This window comes from Ictalurus furcatus, chromosome 16 (genome assembly GCF_023375685.1).
Source record: "Ictalurus furcatus strain D&B chromosome 16, Billie_1.0, whole genome shotgun sequence".
Classification (NCBI taxonomy): domain Eukaryota; kingdom Metazoa; phylum Chordata; class Actinopteri; order Siluriformes; family Ictaluridae; genus Ictalurus; species Ictalurus furcatus.
Window position 1 is genome coordinate 9863242 of NC_071270.1, and position 23551 is coordinate 9886792.

Genomic DNA, 23551 nt, shown 5'->3' on the forward strand with positions numbered 1-23551 from the left:
GCGCGCATGCACGAGCTACATGCTCTTCGGATGTTGACGGAAGTTTACTGTGGACACGTGCGTTTGTTTTGTTTCTGTTCCGGAATATTCTGTCACGTCGCGAGACATAAGGGAGTACAGTACGGAAGCAGGTAAAGACGTATTTATTTAAGGGCAGGCAGACAAATCCAAATCGTAATCCAAAAAACGTAGTCAAGACAGGCAAAGGGTCGGGCGATCGGCAAACAGGCATAAATGGGGCAAAGCAGCAATCAAAGTCACGGTCACAGAAAACAGGGTCAAAACACAAAACAAGAAACATGAACTAGTACTATGGACTGGGAGCGGAAAAACCAGCGGGGACTAAATGAACTAATCTATAGTTTAAACTAACTAAATCTATCACGGTACATAACATTAACAACGTATCTAACTATACTATATCTACTATAATACTCTGCGAGGTGTACAGGGACGCGAGCGGTATAGATCCCCAATAAAATCAGCCGTATAGAACCGAATAGAACCATTTTTTGCACTCTTGTCAATGCACTTTTTTTGGTGTAGGCTATAGAGTGTTCCATTCTTTCAGCAGTCAGTTATAGGCCTAACATAGGCTATTCAAGGGGGGCTCAAAGATGACCAAATCAAAATATTTTTATTTTACTCATTTATTTATTTAAAGTTATATTGTGCCTTGGTTATATTCCAGCCTATGCCTGCTGGAATGAAAAAAAATGTTCAGTGTTAAATAAATATTTTGAAATCGTTGTTTTTGTAATTGATTTTTTTCTTTGAAAAGCAAGACAAAATAGTAAAAAGCACATTTTGACTATAAAATTTATGCAATGGTGAAAAAAATGGCAAAATAAATGGGAAAAAATGCGAAAAAACGTGTTCGGTATTCGGCCATCGGCTTTTGGCCAAGTTTTTCATTATATTTGGCTTTGGCCAAGAATTTTCATTTCGGTGCATCCCTAAGTAAAATACTTTTAAATACCGTATTATTGTTGGGTTAATATGTGAATCTATTTACTTGATTGGTAATGCTTGAGGGGGATAAAACCTTTTCCATGAGTCAGTGATAATATGTTGTGAAATATGTACTTTTCTTGCCACAGCACTCACTCAGCCCTGCTAGCTAAACACATTCATCTGGAATATTCCACAAGACATTGACTGATAAGGTCACTGTTAATGTCGAATCCTCTTATCCAAATTATTGCATGAAATAATAATTTAAAAATAATAATAATTTGAAGTACATTTATAATTAGAATGTCCTTAATGTCCTCATGCCATTAGCCACTTTTTGTGTGTATTTGTTAATGCTATAATTTTTAAAAAACCCACAAGCCTGGTTCTTTCAACCATGTAACTTATTTAACAGCAAAGTGCTGAGGTGCATTAACCCAGTTCTGAATAGTCGAATGCTTTCTTAGATTCAATGCTGGAAAATAATTTTTAAAAAGTTTATTTTTAAAAAATTAGAAGGACTAAATGACACCATAATCACAATCACCTGAGAAACAAACCAGTTTTTTGGCCCAAAGATTGTATCTCAATAAAAATCTAGTGGACTATACTGTATCAAGGACCGAAGTTTGTGTATGAATTCTGTCTGTAATATGTGCCTATATAGTCATGGCCAAAAATATGGGCACCCCTGCATTTGTCAGATAATGCACTACTTCTCCCAGAAAATTGTTGCAATTACAAATGCTTTGGTATTCTCATGTTTATTTCTTTGCATTGAAACAACACAAAAAAGCAGAGAAAAAACAAAAACAAATGTGAGACATTCCACACAGACCTCCAAAAATGGACTGAACAAAATGATTGGCACCCTCAACTTAATATTTGGTAGCACACCCTTTGGAGAAAAGAACTGAAATCAATCGCTTCCTGTAACCACCAATGAGTTTCTTATGCCTCTCTACTGGAATTTTGGACGACAGTTTTGCTAACTGCTCCAGGTCTTTCATATTTGAAGGGTTCCTTCTCCCAACTGCTGTTTTGAGATCTCTCCACAGGTGCACTAAGGGATTTAGATCTGGATTCATTGCTGGCTACTTCAGAACTGTCCAGCGCTTAAGCCGGGTTCACATTGTGCAATTTTTAATAGTACTTTGCGACTGTTGCTTGTCAGACTGCTTGAACATGATCCTTGCTGTAAACCATGTCACAGTGTAGGAACCAAGTTGTCATTAATGCACGCAAGAAGACTCGTACGGAGTAGGAGAAGCCACACTACAGGACTGCATCAAATCTTCTGACACTGCCAGAATTTAATTGGAGGAAATTTTTTATCGCAATGGCCATTAATCGGCTGTCTGGAAACATGTCAAACTAGCGATCAAAGACTACAGATTTTGGCCTAGGATTATAGGAATCTTTTAGGATTCTCAAAATTTGTCTTAGACGAACAAATCGTGGCCAAAATTGTACAGTGTGAACGCGGCTTTAAACCATTTTTGGGTGCTTTTTGAAGTATGCTTTGGGTCATTGTCCAGCTATAAGACCCATGACCTCTGACGTAGACTCAGCTTTCTGACAATGGGCCCTACATGTCCCTACATGCACACAGTCAAGACATCCAGTGCCTGAAGCAGCCCCAAAACATCAGTGAACCTCCACCATGTTTGACTGTAGGGACCGTGTTCTTTTCTTTGAAGGCCTCATTTTGTTTTCTGAAAATAACAGCATAATGTGTTTTACCATAAAGCTCTATTTTAGTCTCATCTGTCCACAGAACATTCTCCCAGAAGGATTTTGGCTTCCTCAGGGTAAGATTGGGCAAACTCCAATCTGGCTTATTTATGTTTCAGTTTCAGCAGCGGGGTCCTCCTGGGTCTCCTACCATAGCGTTCCTTTTCATTTCATGGCGATGGATAGTGTGAGCTGATACTGTTGTACCCTGTGTCTGGAGGTCAGCTTGAATTTGTTTGGAAGTTGATCAAGGTTCTTCATCCACTATTCAAACAATCCTTCATCAATTTTTCTCTTTTGTCCATGTCCAGGGAGATTAGCTACAGTGCCATGGACTATAAACTTCTTGACAATGTTGTGCACAGTGGACACAGGAACATTAATATCTCTGGAGATGGACTTGTAGCCTTGAGATTGTCCATGCTTTTCCAAAATTTTGGTTCTCAAATCCTCAGACAACTATTTGATCTTACATTTGTCCATGCTCAGTGTGATACACACAGACACACAACACAAAGGTTGAGTCAACTTTTCTCCATTTTAACTGGTTGCAAGTGTGATTTCTATATTGTCAGCACCTGTGAATTGCTACAGGTGAGTTTAATTACAAATTAAAGGAGCATCACATACTTGTAATACAATTATTTCTGAAGATTTTAAAAAGGTGCCAATAATTTTGTCCAGTCCATTTTTTGAGGTCTATGTGGAATGTCTCAGATTTGGCTTTTTTTCTCTGCCTTTTTTGGTTGTTCCATTGCAAACAAAATAAATAAATTACAACAATTCATCTGAGAGAAGTAGTGCATTATCTGACAGAAATACATGGGTGCCCATATTTTTAGCCATGACTGTGCAATTGCAATCAAAATTATTCAACCCCCATTGCAAATCAGGTTTATTGTCAAATTTTACAGACTTTCAGCTGTTTGCAATGAACAAATCAAACAAAAGCAAGTGAAATAGTTCAACACAACAAATGCTTTAAGTGGTTTCCCCAAATTCAACTGAAAATGCAACTTATAATGACTTCTCCAGTTTCAAAATTAATCAACCCCTGAACAGAATTCCTCACACCAGCACAAATATGCAAAACAGGTGTAGTCTCAAGCACACCTGATGCAACTAATCAAGGGCTTCATTCGTTGCACCAGATGTGCTTGAGCTGGAACACATGAAATACCTGAACTGGCTAGAGGTAGAACAAATTTGAAATGCCTACACGGGGCAGAAAAAGGAAGCTATCCATGGCTGCAACCAGATTTGTCAGAATACAGGTTCTGAATTGCAACTCTCTCTCTCTCTCTCTCTCTCTCTATATATATACATATGTGTGTGTATGTATGTATGTATGTATGTATGTATGTATATATATCAGTGTGTATATATATGTGTGTGTACAGTGCTGTGAAAAAGTATTTACCCCATTCTGATTTCTTCTGTTTTTGTGTAATATCTCATACTAAATTGTTTCAGAAATTAAAACAAAATCTAAGATAAAATAATGGCAGCCTAGTAAACACAAAATACAGTTTTTAAATGATAATGTTATTTATTAATATAATACCACCTGGGCCTGTGTGAAAATGTATTTGCCCCTTTAGTTACTAACTACCAAATCTATGCAACTGCATTCATAATGTGGTTCAGCTGGACTAGATGCAGCCAGGCCTGATTACTGCAAACCCTGTTCAATCAAATCAATACTTAAATAGAACTTTTTCAACAGCATGAAGTTGGTTATAAGGTCTTACCCAGTAACACACTATGCCAAAATTGAAAGACATTCCAGAAATGATGAGGAAGAAGGTGATTGAAATACATCAGTCTGGGGTTACAAAGCTATTTCAAAAGCTCTGGCACCCCAAAGAACCACAGTGAGAGCCATTATCTCCAAATGGAAAAACTCAGCACGGTAGTGAACCTGCGCAGAAGTGGCCGATCTTACAAATTTCTTCCAAGAGCATAGCAACTACTCATCCAAGAAGTCACAAAAGAGCCAAGGACAACATCAAAGGACCTACAGGCCTCTCTTGCATCATTAAAGGTCACTGTTCATGACTCCACTATCAGAAAGACTCTGGGAAAAAATGGCATCCATGGAAGAGTGGTGAGGCGAAAACCACTGCTATCCCAGAAGAATGTTAAGGCTAATCAGAAACACACCTCAGACCTTTTGGGAGAATGTTATGTGGGTTGATGAGTCGAAAGTGGAACTGTTTGGAAGACAGGGGTCCCGTTACATCTGGTGTAAACCAAACATGGAATTTCACAAAAAGAACATCACACCTATGGTCAAGCATGGTGGTGGGAGTGTGATGGTGTGTTTTGAGGGAAACATGAATTCTGCTCTCTACCCAATGAGTACGTCCTAGTCCTAGAAGTAAGTGAAAGACTGATCTCCAGTTATCAGAAGCGTTTGGTTGCAGTTATTGCTGCTAAAGGCGGCACAACGAGATTTTAAAGAGCCCCTATTATGCTATGTAAAAGTGCCTAATCTTGTTATAGGTGTCTCATATAATAGGTTTACATGCATCCAAGTTCAAAAAACATTTTAATTTTCTCATAATTACATTGCAGCATCACCTCTTTTTCTCAGTGTCACAAACAAATCACTCAAGGATCCGTTCATTCTAAACTCCTCCTTTCAGAGAGCCTACTCTGCTCTGATTAGTCAGATGTCATAGTCTGTTGTGATTGGTCTACCGCTTACCGCGTGTGAGAAAGTAAAAGCCCATTACCACATCTGAATTTCACCGCAGTAATAATGTCGTCGGTTTTACCTTACCAATTTGAGCCCTAGTCCGATAGTGTTACATCGGAAGATCAATCCGAACCACCATCACAAGCAAGACGAGAACAAGACGTTTCTCAGTGGTAAGTTTATATGTAGTTTGTTAATAACGTGAGTTAGTCGGTTAGCAGAGGCTAACAGCTAACAGCTGTGCACTGGCTGTACATGTATACAACACAAAACTACTCATTTGGAACACTCAGCAGAAAATATATACATAAATAATTAATCATACTTACAGGTTGTGATCCACATAGTTTCAAAATGGTCCAAATAAAGTGGGTATGGCCCTATCTTTAATGAATAATCATTTTGCAAATCACGCGTTGACTTCAGCTAGATTTGAGAAGCAGTCATCAGTAAAATGACAGGAATACAAACGAAGGGCGGCGTTCTAACCACTGATGCTTTACAGCATCATCCTTTGGGAGTTGTGTGTATTCAAAATCAAGTCTCTAATCCTTAAGCTCCTTTTTCAGATGAGTCTGATCTCAGTCAATATAAGCTGATTAACCAAACGGCCGATTAGACACAGGAGCAAAGTTAACCTGACCACTTTTTCCATGTGGCACTGTGTGTGTTTATAGTGTAGTGTAAACACACCGTGCTGGCTCTTCAAAATGAGCCCAAAAACTGTTCCAGTAATCAATTAAACCAGTCACAATGTGTTACAATACTATATACTAAAGTTCAAGCACATTAATATAAAGAATTGTAACACATCTTTAAAATAAAAAAAATAAAAAAATAAGACTTTGGTCCACACTGGAGACAACCTAGGTAGTCTTTTTCAGACTGTGGTGAGATTTTGGTGAACCAGGATGTTTTAACCACACCAACACTAATCTGAATATTGGTGTATATAGGAAAATGTACTGTTTTAGATCACTGTTGGATAAAAGTATCTCAGGTTATGTCTTTCAGTCAGTGACGTGCGGTGAAGTTCGTGGCTGGGGAGGCACTGACTCTTTCAAAGTCAGCTTTACAAATATATGAATTCAACAGAGTAGCATAAATTCACCATTCAACTGGCTGCTTGCACATTGACTACTGGTTATGTTTCATATCCCATATCAGCATTCTTTACACACACATAGGTAAGGTACATATTTGGCCAAAGAAAAACGTTAAATTTATAGTGGCTCAGAGAGAGCGCATTTGCTCTGCACCCTCCACGTGTTCTAAATTTGCCATCACAATTCCACAATTCATACTCATTCAATACAAATGAAAGTGTATACAGTCCACAACAAAAAGACAAATGTAGTTTTATACTGTAAAATAACTTCATTTTTTTCCTTATCTTGTTTTATATCATTTTTAAAATTTATTATTAAAAAAGGGCTGGTCTTTTATTTTTGTCGTGGACTGTATAGATAGCAGTGTATGCATGGTCTAACCTTTACTCGTCTATCATTACTCACATCATCAAATCCCCAAAACGCCTCCCTCCCTTCACAGGACACCTCACTTCTAGGCACAGACTGCAACATGACAGAGATCTGGGCTTTGTTTGTGACATCCGTTGTCTCGTCTACTTCTACAGCAACAAATAGGGCTGCATTAATGTCCTTTTTTATATCATTTCTAATCACATCACTTATTGCTTCAATTAAATCGTTCTGAATACTGTTTGATAAGCCAGAAAACACAGTGGATGTCTCCAAATGTCTAGCTAACCCATCATCTTTCTCAGCAAAAGCATGTAATAGTTCTACATAGTTGCCATGATTATGTCATACTCTCCTCGTTAGCACGAAATGCTAATTGCTGTTCGGCTAGGAAGCAAGTTGCATTAATGAGGTGTTTTAAAATCTCTCGGTTTTCCTTTACCTTAGAATTGTGGACGCTAATATTTAGTCTCCGCTGTTCGTTCAAAGCCAAATCTATCCTTGCGCGTGCAAAAGTTTTTTAAGCAATTTGGCTTTGAATGTGAGTAGTTGAAGTTCATGTCTGCTGATGCTTCATGGTATATTTTTCAAGTCACAAAATCCCGTTGTAGTCCAGACACTACAGTCACTCGTTGACAACAAAAGGCAGGGAAAGCAGAAAAGGCGGTTTCTCGTAGCACAACCACGGAGCCAGTGTTTTCAGGTGTACCATTCCGTTTGAAAAGAGCGTGTTATCTACTGTCCCATCACTTGAAGCAAATCTTTTAGCTCCAGCATCGTCTTCCATTATTTATCACTTCCAGTTTTGATTGAAAGTCCAGTTTTGAGAAATATTTTAGCTTATCTATATAATCTTCCATTTTTGCAGTCAGGGCAAAAAATAAAAATAAACGGACTGATGCGTTACACTTAACTTTCTCTACTTGCATTTTTTTAGCTAGCATATTACCCACAATGCCATTTGTCTGTAATACGTGAAGAAGAACAATAGCAGAACAAGCACGTATGCTCACACACGCCCCCTCAGTGAGGCAGAGGTACTGTATGCCTCCCCTCCTGCTTTTTCACTGCAGCCTTATATCAGATCAGCAAGACTAATAAGTTATAGACATAAGTGATACATGATCTAGACTATGGAATGTGAGGGCATATAATAAAAGTGTGTACAAACATTACATTGGTGACATACAGAGAGATCAATTGCACGTGCTCAAGTTGAGCAAAAAAAATGAGCAGATTGTGAGGGATTGAGCAATCCGAGAGGAGGCTCAGCCCATCGCTGCCTCCCTTCAGGTCTTTCCCCCGTATTTGAACAGGAAAATGCACAAATTCATTGATATTGACTATAAAAATCATTGAAATGATTGGAATCATACAACAATTACATTTCTATCACAAATCAGTGGACAAATATATATATATATATATATATATATATATATAAATCATTATTTGTTTTTTACATTTCATGATGACACAGGGGAGGCACTGCCTCCCTTGCTTCCCCTGACCGCACTGCTTTCAGTCCTCCGTCAGCCTTCAGCCTTTAATTCTCTTAACTCTTAGTTCTGTGCTAGGAGCGAAAAAGTGTGAGAGAAGTGTGGTTGACTGCAGAGCGTTCAGGCCTGGAGAGTCTGAATGAACACACACTGACACATGCTGTTCACAGAGAGATCCGGGTTTATTCGAGCAGAACAGGAGTATTTATACACATAGATAAACAGCAGTGTGTGGGCGGTTGGTTTCTACTTGTGCAGGGTGCTAGAAAGGTTCAGACAGTTACGCCAAACACACAGGCATACCACAAAAATAAGTCTCTCAAGATATGGAAAATACATGTGTCAGCAATAATAACAGGATGGCAGTTGATCAGCTTATCGGAAGAGGTAATTAAGTGAATACATTCATAATAGGTATTTGATAGCAGTTCATAATATAAGAGAATACATGATATAAGAGAATTCAGTTTCTTCCTCATGGTGTGTTAGTTTGTACGTTTCACCTGTAAATGAAAAACTGACCAACTTGCTGCAATCACTTGTGATAATTAACTATGAAATCTTAACAGCAAAATTGCACATTGAGATTAATTTATTATCAGATTATTTGGCATTAAAACAACACAAGATTATTAATTATACAGATTTAACAGGTTCAGACTGTTGGCTAGAGTGTATGTGCTTGTGTGAAGAAAACTGTGTAATTACTTTTGAACACCAAGGTTTCAACTGAAGAATTTCTATATTGTAAGTATATGTGAAACACATGAGCAATGCTTATAGTGTGTTGTAAGAAAAGACACTTGAGACATGAGTGTTGAACAGAAAAAAGATACTTTATTGATTATTTAACAGCAAAAAAACAAATAAACATGCAATGCAGCTATTATAAACCTATATTAAGCTATACATTTATTAACCTATACATTAATATATATATCATTATTCACAGATATTAGTACACTTCATACTACACGACTCTGACTGAAGGAAGGTTTGTATTATTTTATTTAAGGTTAGATAAGTTAGTTCTGGCTGTAACCTGTACGATAGTTTAATATTAATGTGCTCCTTTTAATATGTTATTGTTTCTATAGTAACAGTTTATACACAGGGACTTAATCTGACACTTAATCTGAGACTAATAATAAATGTATTTAAAAATTAATTGTTTCACAAACTAAACCTCATAATCGTAAACATGATTTTTTTTTGTTTATTAGATATTTATTTAACATTTATGGAAGTCTCACGCAGGTCATCAGCGCTTTATGATGATGGAGTCAGTAAGGGACCATCTAAAAAGTGCATGACCTGGGCAACTGTATATATGGCACAATAAGTTTATATGTGTAATTAAAAGTATCTTGACCCATACTGTATCCTAACACTGCAATAAGTTAGACATCCTGTGAAGTAGACGACTATAAACTTCATAATTTCATTATTTTCAATCTTATTCAGTTGCCCAGGTCATTCACTTTTTAGACGGTCCCTTACTGACTCCATTACTATAAAACGCTGTTGACCTGCACTTCCCAAAGATTGGCTCCGCGGGCTTTAACGGGAGAAAATTTGAAAATATATTCAGTTGTACTTGGTTCTATGTCCACTCAATACACATTATTAAGACAATACACATTATGTTCTTTTTGTGTGTTTATTTCTTGAGAGATAGAATAGAGAAGCTCGAATGTACAGCGAATGTCCAATATAAACCCAATTTTAACGCGGTGCAAGCGCGGTTTACACATCTGAGGGCACGGATTACAAATCTGAGGGCACGGTTTACACATGGCTGTATTTTTTTTTCTTACCGGACACTACGGGGGCTCCGTACAAGTGTGATCTCCAGCTTGCTTGAAAGGTTTTTTTGTTTTTTAAAAATAAACATCCCAAAGATATAAAAGACAAACATCCCAAGCCCAGACAGTCACTCTTGCAGATAATATATCATGAAAATAGAAATCATGGCTGTCTGGAAAATCTGAATTATTATTATTATTATTATTATTATTATTATTATTATTAAAAAACAATATTTTCATATACAATGTATGCATGATTATTTATATATATATATATATATATGTATATATATATATATATATATATATATATATATATATATATGGTGGCATCCATATAATAATTTTAATAAAATATAGTAATTTACACGTTATTATTATTATTATTATTATTATTATTATTATTATTATTATTATTATTATCCTGTTATTGTACAACAATACTGAGGTACAAATAGTATCTGACACTATTTATAAGTATAAATAGCATCTAACAACTATTTGCACTTATTGCTACTTTTATATAGCCTTGCATAAATAGAATATATCATCATTTATTTTCACTTAGTGTAAATAGCATTTCGATAAGAAAATGCTGTTACTGTCACTTAGTGTAAATAGAATATTTTGCTATTTTCAGTTAGTGTAAACAATGACACCATGTATAACCAATAAAAACAAGACAAGACATTGTGCCCAGGGGCCTCTGAATTCTTAATCCGGACCTGTTTATATTAACAGTTGCTGTACTCCGGGACAAGTTAGACCATAAACACATTTATGTAATAAAGAGTATTTGGTATATTCCACCCCATGTTACTGAAACACAGCCCTTTGTTTAAAAAGGCAAGCCTACTTTAAATGCTGGTCATTTCCCACAGAGTATAGAGTGTATTTTGACTGTACTAAATATCTGCATAAAAGTATTGTGCAGCAGTCAGGGATAAGAGACCTTGGTAACATATATTGCAGTCCACATTGCTGAGATATAATCCTGTATTGATTTAATAATAGCTACTCATAAGACAGTTCTTATTCACTGTCATGGAGCACTCAGGTACAAGATTGATCAGATATTTAACTTGATACTTAGAGAATACTCAAGCTATTTCATACTCTAAAACACTAAATTCCTATTCCATTTTGTAAAATCATGCACATTTCCTTAAAGCTTAATTTTACTAATTTGCAGCATGTTTAATAACAGGGCATGGTTTGTGTTTCATGGGCCTTAAATTGAATTTCATTGAATATTCATTACACTGCAAACAGTAAGAGACACACAGGCCATGAGTGTTGCATCAACCCCCCCTGCCCCCCATATAGATTTTTTTTCCCTCTGCACCAAACTCCTAATAAAAAACTAGTTATAAAAATAATTACTCAAGTAACAGTAAAAGTAATAATGTTAATAATTACTTGAGTAAGAGTAATAAAATATCCAATGAGAAAACTACTCAAGTAGTAAGTTAGTAGTTACTTCAGATCTGATTGAAATGAAGGGGAAATCCTGAATCTCAGACTACATGGAGAACTGTAAGTCACACCAACGTCACATCACACATCACACACATCAACGCCTGTCTGTTATGTTTATATGATATAAAACCTGGGTTTGAGATGAAGCATTTTCAACACAAAATCTCACACACTGCCCAAAAAAACAAACATTTTCCCAACAATTGACTGTCTTTATTTTCACATGTTAACAACACAAACTTGTCAGCATCTGCATTTAAACAAGACAACAGAAAACAAAAGAACAGACTATGAATAAGAACAGAAGAGAAAGTGTGTGTGTGTGTGTGTGTGTGTGTGTGTGTGTGTGTGTATTGCCTCTTAAAAAAGTGAGCGGTTGTTACGTCCGCATTCAGACCACTACAGTGTATTGCGAGACTCGTGAACTCATTATACATGATATAAACTAACGATTAAAACTACATTTTTCAATAATATTTAACAGTAATGGAGGAACACCACTGCATGTAGTGAAGTAAAAGTACATTTCTTTGATTAAAAATGAACTTGAGTAAGTGTATAAGTATGACCAGTTAAACATACTCTTAAAAGTACTTTTTTCCCCAAAAAAGTTACTCAAGTAAATGTAACGCGTTATTACTCACCTCTGGTACCATCTTCCTCTTATAAGGTTTAATGTTACACCTATTAATTAGGTCACTTCCCACAGTGTTGCTAGATATGCTCCTTTTCAAAACAATATAAAACAATTTTTTAGAATAATCATGGTAGAAAATATGCTAAGGCACTATAAATAAAAGTGTAAACAAACAGATGTTTAGGTTACTTGTTCAAGGCCTATAAGTGTCTATAATTGTTGAAATCTACAATAATCATATATTTTCAGAGATTCCTTAAACTCATACCATTGCCATGCAGTGCATCTTGTTACGTCTTCAATTCTGGCTTTGGCTTACAGTTTTCAGGCCCAGAATCAGGCCCCACCCTCCAGGAACATAGGTGCATAGCTCCACCCCTTTCCATAAAACCAAACTTACCCTGCATCCCAATCGGCATACTATTCGTACTAAATAGTATCTGAGATGAGAATTAGTATGTCCCAAATTGTAGTATGTTGAAATGAGTATCCCAGAGGTACAGGATGGTCTACTATTTCTGGTTGATTTTCAAAGTGTGGATCCATGGACATTTTCAGCTAATATTGCCCACAACTCCTTGTGCAAGAGTGGAGGAGTTTTGTGACGGTTTGGTTTGCTTTCAAGAATGCATTTTAGAGAGGTGTAAATGAAATGTGGGAAAACAATCAAGGGTATGATAAATTAAACGAATAATAATTTAAGGAATAATGAATGAAGAAAAGCTGAAATTCACCAAGGAGTTTGTTTACAGTGACAGTGTTATCTTCCGGGCAACAACGTTCTCTTCCATTACACGACATGCTAATATGTCCCAGTACTTGCATACTCTTTTACTACACCCTCAAAAGTATGTACTTTTTCTTCACAAAAAGAGTACAGTACCTCAGCAAAATATGAAATATCAATATGAATTAAATCAGCTGTTATTAACTACAGGCATTACCGGATTTCTTTGAAGGACATAGAAATGTTAGTCTTGAACAATTTCTGAAGAAACCTATGATCAGATTAAAAGAAAATAAAAGGAATGCCACAATTTATTAATAATAATTAAGGATTGTCGGCTTCCTACTTAAACACTTTTGGAGAATATAATATTTTTTGTCTCATTTGTTTAATTGGGTTCACGTTATCTACTTTTAGGAAAATCTGATGATGTTTTAGATCATATTTATGCAGATATATTGAAAATTCAAAAACTTTAAAGCACCACTGTACATACTATTAATACATAATATAAGAATGCCAATTGGGACACAGGGTTAGTAATTTGGTTGAATGAAATCAGCAGTAAAATGCCAACAACATTAAAGTTGGTGTACAAGAACCAACCTGGAGTTCTGAACACTTAATTTCCACACTATCCACTTTATCCTAGTCATGGTTGTGAGTGGTCTGGAGGCTATCCTGGAAGCACTAGATAACCTCTACATAGGTTCTACATTAGAATTAAGACTATCATCCATGCCACTTTACAGACTCGATCATACTCTTAATTCTCAATTTCATAAATAAATAAATATATATATTATTTTTAAATTCTCAAATCACCTTATTGCACCTTATTTACAATGCTTGTCAAAAATCTGGACACACTAGATTGAATATTCATTTTTCTTTATCTTAAAAACCTTTTACTAAAGGCTTATGGTTGAAATTTGTTTTTAAGACAAATGTAAATAGTGAAGTCAATACATTAGTATCTGAATAAAAATATAGTCATTAATAAGTTTTTTTTTTTACACAAAACAATTAGTTTTTACTTAAAATGTAATTGTTTGCCCAAACAGTAGTTTTTTTTGTTTGTTTGTTTGTTTGTTTTTTTGTTGTTTTTTTTTAGCAGAGAAGCAGAGAGGATCTCTGAAAACTTTGAGAAAAGCCTCCTGGGTGAAGCTCATCATAAAGCTGACTGGGAGATGTCAAGTATGAATACTGTTAATAACTGAAAATATAAAATAGTTTTGATTTTTCTTAGTCAATGCATAATTCAATTGTTGTATTTCAAATGTTCTTTCATAGTCTTGATTGTTATTCTGAAAAATAAATGAAGAAAACCCTTATATGAGCAGGTGTGTCCAAATATTTGACTGGTAGTGTAAATAATTTTTAATAAACATGTACTTTGGAAGAAAAAAAACACTTCCAAATTTGATAGATTGGGTGAAATGTTTTATCTTCCCTTGGAATATTGACCCTTAACCTTTTTTTATACCCCCATTGTTTATTTTTTTTCTGTTATGAATATGTTTTCTGGTGGTTTCCATTGATTATAACATATCACTATAGCAACAAGTCATAAAAATAATGATTTAATGTTATAAAACATTTGCATTTATCATAACCTTAAATGGCCTTGTTTGTTAGCCTCATGTGTGTCACTAGCAGGACAATGATGACACTGCTGATCTCTGTGAAGACAGGCTGCAGATCTCCATGTTGGTGAATGAACTGCCTGCCTCGCTGCTGCACTCCGGATAGGATGAACTGGACGAAATGATGTTTTTCAGCCTGTGCAGGGTGATGACCAGGAGGGTGAGGAGGAAGAGCAGCAGGCTGAGGAAGATAGAAAGATAAACGTAGACACTTTCAGTGCGGCTGGATGAGGCCGCAGCAGTCCCAGTGGAAAGAGTCATTGGATTGAAGTGCAGAAAGCTCTGTCCCTCTAACTCAGTTCCATTCAGCTCCTCCACCTGGCCATCCATCCCAGATAGATGCTCACAGAGGCCTGCAGAGGACAAGACACAAGCCATTCATTGATTGGTGTGTTAGCGCTTTATTTGTTAATTTTTGCGATATGGTATTACTACAGCATATAATTTTTTACTATTTCTATACATACAGTATGAACAGTAATAGACAGTGTTTTGTATTAAACAATGTTATAGACCAGGGATCAGAAACTGCAGAGCCACTGAGGTGACATGGTGGTTCATTATTATGTTGTGACCAGAAGATACGTAGTCTGTAGCCTCAATATTGTCATATCAAGTCAAACTAGCATTTCCAAATAGCATTTCCAAAAACAAACCATTTCCCAGAATGCATGGTGAACTACAAACATGGCAAACGACTACAACTCCCAATGTAACACACAGACACTTAACCTTCTCATAAGGACTAATCACACACACCTGTTCCTGATCACAAGCAACATCACACCACACTATAATAGAGACTGTTTAGGCACTGAGCTTTTGTGAAGTATATGCTCTGTTGACTTGTCTCTGGTGTTTACCAAGCCTTTACTTGGTCTCGGTGTGCTGGTTTTTTTGGTTTTGTTATTCCCTCGACTTTGATTCTCTGCCTTGCCTAGTTTGGATTGTTTGCATGGTTGTTTGACCCTTGCCTGATTGTGGTTATTGATTTCTGCCTAACCCTGTGGATTTGTCAGCCTATCAATTGTCTAAGAAAGCTCTTATCTGCCCTTGCATCTGTCCTAACCTCCATTATGTGATTTATGTGACAAATATATTATCTTGTGGCCTCAAAGTATAAATTTATGGCCACACCTTAACCACCATGTCACCTCAGTGGCACAGTAACAAACACCAAACTATCATTGATGTAGAGACGTTATGAAAGAGACAATGTGAAGCATACTGAACAAAGAGCAGGAAATGAATTAGGGATGTTTTGAAGTAACAGTTGAGCTGAATGAATATTTGAGTTACTTCATGTCCCTTACTGAAGTGGATTCTCAACTTCAGTCTAGTAAAGCCACTATCCTACACAGTTTTATATATATTTTAGACCTGCTCCAGCTCACCAAGGGCACTGTAATGAGTTCAGGGCCTTGTTCATGTGTAGGGGAGACTTAAAGTTGACCAGGCCAGTGGATCCCCATGATTGGGATTGAGAACCATTTTTCTAAACAGCTTTACACTTTAATACAATGCCACAGAGTGGCAAGTAGTAAAGGTAAACTAGCTAAAATATTTAATCCATCTGTCACTCCATAAGGACACCAATTAATTTCCTCTTCTTTTGTCTTCCCCATTTCCATTTGAACACAATTACATCCACAAATATTACTCAGAGATTATTTTAGGCCATTAGAGTTCTTACAACTCTGTCTATTTCATCCTTTATTAATATGTCTGTAGCTGTTATTGTTACGCAGGACAGTTACGTACTCCAGATCCAGTTTGAAGAGGTCACTAATAGTGTTTAATTATGCTTTTTGTATCCTGGCAACATGCATATTTGTGTGATTATTAGCCAGTGAGTGATTTGGTGTGTCAGAGTGTTGGTGCATTAGAAGTCCTGGGTGACCACAAAGGGTCAGTCCCTTTCTCTCTCTCTCACTCACTCTCACACACACACACACACACACACACACACACACACACACACAGAAGGAGAGAAGGTCACTTGTTTTTTTGTTGTTGTTTTTTTACACTGTCCATGAACCACTGGCACACTATGAATAATAGATTGTGAAGCACCTGAGTGGGGAAATGTCATGGCTTTCTGGGCTTTGTGAGAGAAATTTTGGGAGGGCTGTTTATCGAAAAAGCTTGAATATCAGAAACAAACATCTGAACAAAAAAGTGTTGACGCTTATGATATGGACAAAAATAGTTAAGGCATATGTTGTACCTTGGGCACTTGATGATCATGATGAAATGAAATGAAATGAAAAAGCCTATAGATTATTTACACTTGAAATGTTTCAAGGCAACAAAAGTTCTTGCTTCCAAACTAATTAATAACAGAGTGATCATCTGTGGCATTATGTCTGAAATAAAGTTCTCAGTAGATATATTATATGGCAAAAAGTGTGTGGACATCTGGTCATCACACCTATATGTGGGCCTTTCACAAAGTTAGAAGCACACAATAGTAAAGCCCAAACCTGTTACAGCATGACAATGCCCCTGTGTACAAAGTGAGCTCCATGAAGATATGGTTTGCCAAAGTTAGAGTGGAAAAACTTGAATGGGCTGCACAAAGACCTGAAATCAACCCCACTGAACACCTTTGGACTGGAACACTGACTGCACCTGAGGCCTCCTCACCTGACATCAGTGCCTGACCTCACTAATGCACTTGTGGCTGAATGAGCAAATCCCCACAGCCACACTTCAAAATCCAGTGGAAAACCTTGCCAGAAAGGAGTAGAGGTTATTATACCAGCTGATAAGCAGAGTTGTTAAGGCACTGCAAGGCATTAGGGCTGAAGAGTGATGCCCTCTGAGATTGCACATTTAACATCAGGGGTTCATTCTGCTGTTCTGAATCTGATTCCTTCATCATTACATTCATTATCTAGCTCATGTGTGCCTGGAGCCGCGTGCTCTCCAGCATGAGAATTAGCAGCATCTTTTCTGTCTAATTGAATTGCACAATGGGTAGCTCAGAATGTCCACATGAAGCAGACACATCTGGCTTTTAATGGAAAGGCAGCTATTTGATCGTAATCTCTTTCAAACACACACACACACACACACACACACACACACACGTTTCAAAAGATTTTACAGCATAAATAGAATTACTGATGCAATCAAATATAACTGGTTCAGCCTCCCACTGCTCAATTCCTTCACCAGGTTGATATTATATGTGGGCTTTGTTGACCTTTTGGCTGTTTGTTTTGGAGAATTGAGCAAATTAAATGCAGATTAAGCCTGAGTCTTTTGACAATGTTGTTCATTTGCATTTTGTTCATTATTTTAGTTCCTGGAATCCATAACCTTATAACATAAGTTCTTCCTGTTGTCAGTATTTTCACTTTTTCAGTTGGTAGAAATAAAAAGCATCCACACTTTCCACACTCCCTCATATGTAATTTGGAGCCAGGATTTATTTAAGTGACCTTGTTGCACCAGTTGTTCTGTTTTGTAAGGCAGTCCCTGTTCTCTAGGGTGCTCTGTGCAAGCTTCTTCATAACATCAATTGCTTCCTCTCAAACGTTGTGAACCCCTGAGGTTTTTTTCAATTTGTGAGTGAGAACCAGGCTTAGGTTATCCCTGATGAAAACTGACTCCTGTTATTGCTTCATTCCTTTCATTAAAAATTCTACTGATCATTTGCTCCCCTACTGAGTTGTTCCCCCCGCCCAAAAAAAAATTCCTGTTCAAAATCCTCTTGAAAAATCTGAACTCCATTGGCCTCATTGGACCATTTGGGCTCTTGTTCTTGCTAAACTGGGCTATTTGTGGAATACAGCTTGGCAACACTGTAGTCTGATCCAAACTTAACACTAAGCTTCAGGATCTGAACATCACTCTGCAACTGGATTAGAGACCAGATACTGGCTGACCTCAGTGCTTGTAGATAGCCAATAACATCTCTTCACATCAGTTATCCATACAGGATCCAAGCACAACTCCAATTCCATTATAAAATATGCTGTCTGATCTCCAACACTAAAGAAATGGCTTACAAGGAGGAGGTCATACTTTTGACAGAGTGGCTTCAGTTCAGTAATTAGTTTATCGATGTCAAAAACACTAAAAAGATGGTCAGTGATTTCAGATATCAGACCACACATCCATTTACATCAAACAGGATATTGTGAACTGGTTCTGCAGCTTCACATTCCTGGACTCCCATCACCATGGGCACACAGCATGGCTGAGCTTTAATAAAAAGGGCTGACCAGCCTCTTTTCAAATGGTGATGAGCAAACAGAGCTCATCCATGTCTACAGGTGCATCACAAAGTCCTTGCAGACTGCATTACAGCTTTTAAATACAAACTAATCGGGTAAAAACTCTCAGACTTAATTTTTTGTCTCTATGATAAGGGGCAGACTGGTATAATAATGCTTACTCTCTGCACTTCCTCCAGTCTGCTGCTGCATATTGTGTTGCATATTGTGCTTTATTTTGTATCGTATTTATTGTAATAAGATACTCATAATAAGATACTGTAGTATTTAATAATTAAATCTGTGGAGGAAAGTTTTGTTATACTGAATTTTGAAGAATAAAAGTACAGACCAAAGAGGACAAGGAGTGAGAGAATGTGAGCGATATATGCTGTTGCTCATTGTGCCTTGTTGCAGTTCTCAGATCAGCTCCTGTTGACTAGTGGAGCAATCAAATTCCTCCTAATATACACTGTTCACAAAAAAAACTGCCCTGTAATTGTCTCTCTGTCAATCATTTATGACAATAACTCATCAATAACAGTAATGACTTTGGACAGATTATATGCAGCACATAGATAGTTACATATACAGGAACATTTCTGTGTGATTATAGAGAGTGACAGAGACTGACCTTTTGTTTAGCAGATGGCAGTCTTGTCCTCTACTGCACACAGAAGTCCACTATCTTGGTGTCAATTCTTCGGTAGAGAATGCTTCATATCCTGTGGGAATGAGAAAGCACACAGGAGACAGACGACACTCTAGGCTTTGTGGATATAGAGGAAGATTGCTCTGTTGCACCAATCCTCAGCTGTGAGCTGGGTTCTGACTATCCAGCTGTTCTACTCTGAATATCTCCCCTCCCTCTTTGCCTCATCTCTCCCTCTCCTGTTTCCCCCCCTCATACATTCATTTTCTGCTCACCAGTCACCCTGCTCCCTGATTGTTCAACACATAATGTTTAGTTGCTTATTTCTTTCACACACTGGCTTCTTCAGTTCAACTCTCATTCTTTATTCCTAATTTTGGTCATTTCTTGAAAACAAAAACACTGTTTCTGATTTCAGATCAGTATACTATCAATGCTTATGATTAGAATTATTGCCCACATTTTATAATTTAAAAATCTTTTGAAAAGCTCACAAACTTTGGGTTGCGAATGTGGTGCTCTGGCTTATCCTGTGTGTGTTTATGTATTTGTGCATTGTATGTTGCTGCGCTTAATCCTTCATATCTGACTGCACTAATAGCTAACTGAAGACATCACTGTGAGGGGACGGACCTCACTCTCGGTCCACCGATATTGTGCACCTTTCTTTATTTTTTACAAATGAAATATGTTGTAATTAACACTGGTTGAGAGAACAAGCTGGGAAAGAACAGGCCCATGCAAGCGTCAGACACTCTTCATGCATTTATGTAGGCACAAATTGCTTGTATTTGTAGTGTTTGATTATAAACTGGTGGATTTATTATAATTATATTATATTTATTACAATTAATAATTTATTATAATTATGTTTGATTAAAAAGTGGAATTATTTTACTTACTAACTGGCAAATTAATTAATTGGACTCACTGCAGTTCCTTTTTAAGTGAAATAAAGATTAGATTAAATTGCATTCAATTTTAAAATTAACTTATTTCATCCCTATCACTGTCAAAAACAGTTCTAAACTAATCTATCTGAATGATTACATCATGTAATATCATACATTACAAGGTTTTGTTGAAGCAATGCTTTCATGGGATGCAGCTAATAGGGATCTATCTTCACTATATTAAGCCATTTAAGGTGCATGTAGTGAGATTAATGTAAATTAGAAGTTATTTTTGAAACTCAACATTCAAATAAATTTGACCTTCCATTTATTGTTCCTTCCAAAACCACACCCTCAAATCATATGAATATATGCTGTCTGTCATGCTTTGTGTATGACAGACAACATGATTGATAGACAAGTAGAGAGGCCTCCTTGTTCTGATATTTTATTGACCAGAATTTGAGAAGAACTAAAAAATATTTAAACTATAAAGTTTTCAGACTCTGTAGCTGATGCCACATTTAAATACATTTTTATTATTTCATAATTTCCTGTCACCTGTAGGAGTGCAGATACTCCTGCTGGCTTACATGGGCTTCATCACAAAGTAAAGGAAGAGAGGTGTGCATGTGAATGCTGCTGACATGCCTTGCCTCTGCCTACTGGGAAGCCATTTTCTTGTTTTCAGACTTGTTTTCAACCTTGCCCCCACAATCCTGCTTTTCTTAGCAGTAAAGATGGGGTGGAAGTAAACAGAGCATCTTTACCATCTTTAAACACACCTAACATGTCCATCACAGAGCTCATCTTTCTGAACATTTTTGCAGGCATGTGATGCACTTGATCATCACATTATCATCACATGGATCATATTATTTCCTTTTTTAGTTGTATATATATAGCTCTGGAAAAAATTAAGAGATCTCCACATAATTTAATGTCATTTGTAATTGGAAGACAATGAAAAATATGAACTACGGCCCCTTTAATGGATGTGCTTTTTTCTCCTAATTTGTCTTGCTGACTTTCACATGAATGCAGAAGAGGCTTTGCCACAGAAGATGGCATCATGTCAATCAAAATTATGAATTGCTTGTGGTGAGGTGTTGAGCTTGACACAGTGGAGCGTGTTGGCAGAGTACACCATGAACAAAACCTCCCCACCCCACCCCACCCCCACCCCCACCTTTTCCTCTGTGTTCCTCTGAAGCCCTCTTTTCTCTTCCTCCATCTGCCATGTTTCTGCACTGTTGCTCCCTGCATGGTAATCGGAAGCTTAGAGATCGCAGGATGTCTGTGGCAGTACAGGCACAATTACCTTCTCACAGTCGCCTGGCAGCACACTCAACAGCTGAATCTCAATTACACATTTCTGTCATAAAACACACAGGCATATGCAGTTCTCTACAAAATTTAGAGTGTAGACATAAGAAATCACGGCAATGGAAGTTTTCCCAGGTGTCTGAGAAGTAAGGAAAATTAAATAGGCACATTTCATCACACTAAAACACGAATTGCACAACTGCATAATAAATGTCCAGTGGAGCATACAAACATTTCTCTGTAAAGAGAACTTTGGATGATAATGCAAAAATGGTTTGCTAGCCAGTGTTAGATTTGAAAAGGTATTTGAAGCTTTAGAATCTCAGCTGCCTATACTGCTGACCAGTCCCAATACATCAAGATAATTGAATGGAAGGAACCCAGTTTCTACTTTGACCTTTATATAAATTCTAAAAGTGCAGAATTAAAAGAATTAAAAATTGAGACATTCAAACACAAGTGAAGCTATCCAATCATAATGGAGGACAAAAGCAGCTTTTTATACTAATCTCAGCAATCAAACAGCTGTTTAAACCCATCATTTCTTTGCTCATTACATGCTGCAGCCTTCCATTTATGCTCCAATAATTCATGCAAACACAGTTTAGTTCAATTAAATTAAGTGCTCAGATGCATGCAAGGGCCAGTTTCATACACACTGACTGATTTAGAGCATATTACAATGATTAATTTTATCTGAATAGTGTTCAACTTAAACCTCCCAACAAAAGAATGTGGTAAGAATAATGAGAGACCTTTATTATAATCATTTTTTAAAACGTTTCATTTAGAATAGAGTTGAGCTTTATAATAGTCTTTTCCATTATTTTTGTATGAGACAGAGTGTTCAGGTCAAAGTTTGTGGATACTATCCTATCCCGGATCCTACAGCCTATCCTGGGAACACGACATGAACACACTGGACAAATGCCAATCAATCAAATTTATATATCCAACCTGTTTAGGTGTTCTCTGAACAACTTTTGGATCTAATGAACTAATGAACTAATGAAGCCAACCCAACAGGGGAGTGTAACACTCTCTGCCCTTATCCACATACATGCGCTCACGATTGATTACTGTCACTGTGATTGACAGGGAAGAGAAAGTATTTCATCCCTACCACACAGACAGCATATAGCCAATTTTGCTTCCTTTGGTACCTGGCCATGGATGGCTGTGGCACTGTCAGGCTTCCAACTCACAATCTCCCAACAGTAGGGTGAATGCTTTTCTGTGATCCATTACAGCAGTAATTGAAAGGTTCCACTTTGAGGTCTAGTTAAAATGCTCCCTTATTGGGGAAACCTTGCTTGGGTAACTCATCCATCCATCCATCCATCTTCTACCGCTTACTCCTTCTTCAGGGTCGCGGGGGAACCTGGAGCCTATCCCAGGGAGCGTCGGGCACAAGGCGGGGTACACCCTGGACAGGGTGCCAGTCCATTGCAGGACACAATCACATACACACTCACACACCCATTCATACACTACGGACACTTTAGACGCTCCAATCAGCCTACCATGCATGTCTTTGGACTGAGGGAGGAAACCGGAGTACCCGGAGGAAACCCCCGCAGCACGGGGAGAACATGCAAACTCCGCACACACATGGCCCCAGTGGGAATCGAACCCCGGACCCTGGAGGTGTGAGGCGAATGTGCTAACCACTAAGCCTTGGGTAACTCAACTCAATTCAATTCAATTCAATTCAATTTTATCTGTATAGCGCTTTTTACAATAGACATTGTCTCAAAGCAGCTTTACAGAAATATCAACACGGTATATAGA

The 23551-nt window shown here is 37.2% G+C and overlaps 1 protein-coding gene across 2 annotated transcripts; it reads right to left on the minus strand.

Annotated features, from left to right (window-relative positions):
* Nucleotides 1-14493: 14493 nt before the first annotated feature.
* On the minus strand, nt 14494-19757 carry LOC128620354 (serine-rich and transmembrane domain-containing protein 1). 2 transcript variants are annotated; one of them, XM_053645273.1, is made up of 2 exons: nt 19524-19757; nt 14494-15019 (listed from the first exon to the last, which is right to left on the minus strand). In XM_053645273.1, exon 2 carries the CDS (start codon nt 14994-14996, stop codon nt 14673-14675), a length of 324 nt encoding a protein of 107 aa, XP_053501248.1. In that variant the 5' UTR covers nt 14997-15019; nt 19524-19757; the 3' UTR covers nt 14494-14672. The 2 variants fall into 2 exon arrangements, with proteins under 2 accessions (XP_053501248.1, XP_053501247.1); XM_053645272.1 differs by lacking the exon at nt 19524-19757 and having other exon boundaries at nt 14494-15102.
* Between the last annotated feature and the right edge of the window lie 3794 nt (nt 19758-23551).

Excerpts from the sequence above, each read along its gene's own strand:
- LOC128620354 (XM_053645272.1), bottom strand. The coding sequence starts at position 15,044 with ATGGCTTGTGTCTTGTCCTCTGCAGGCCTCTGTGAGCATCTATCTGGG.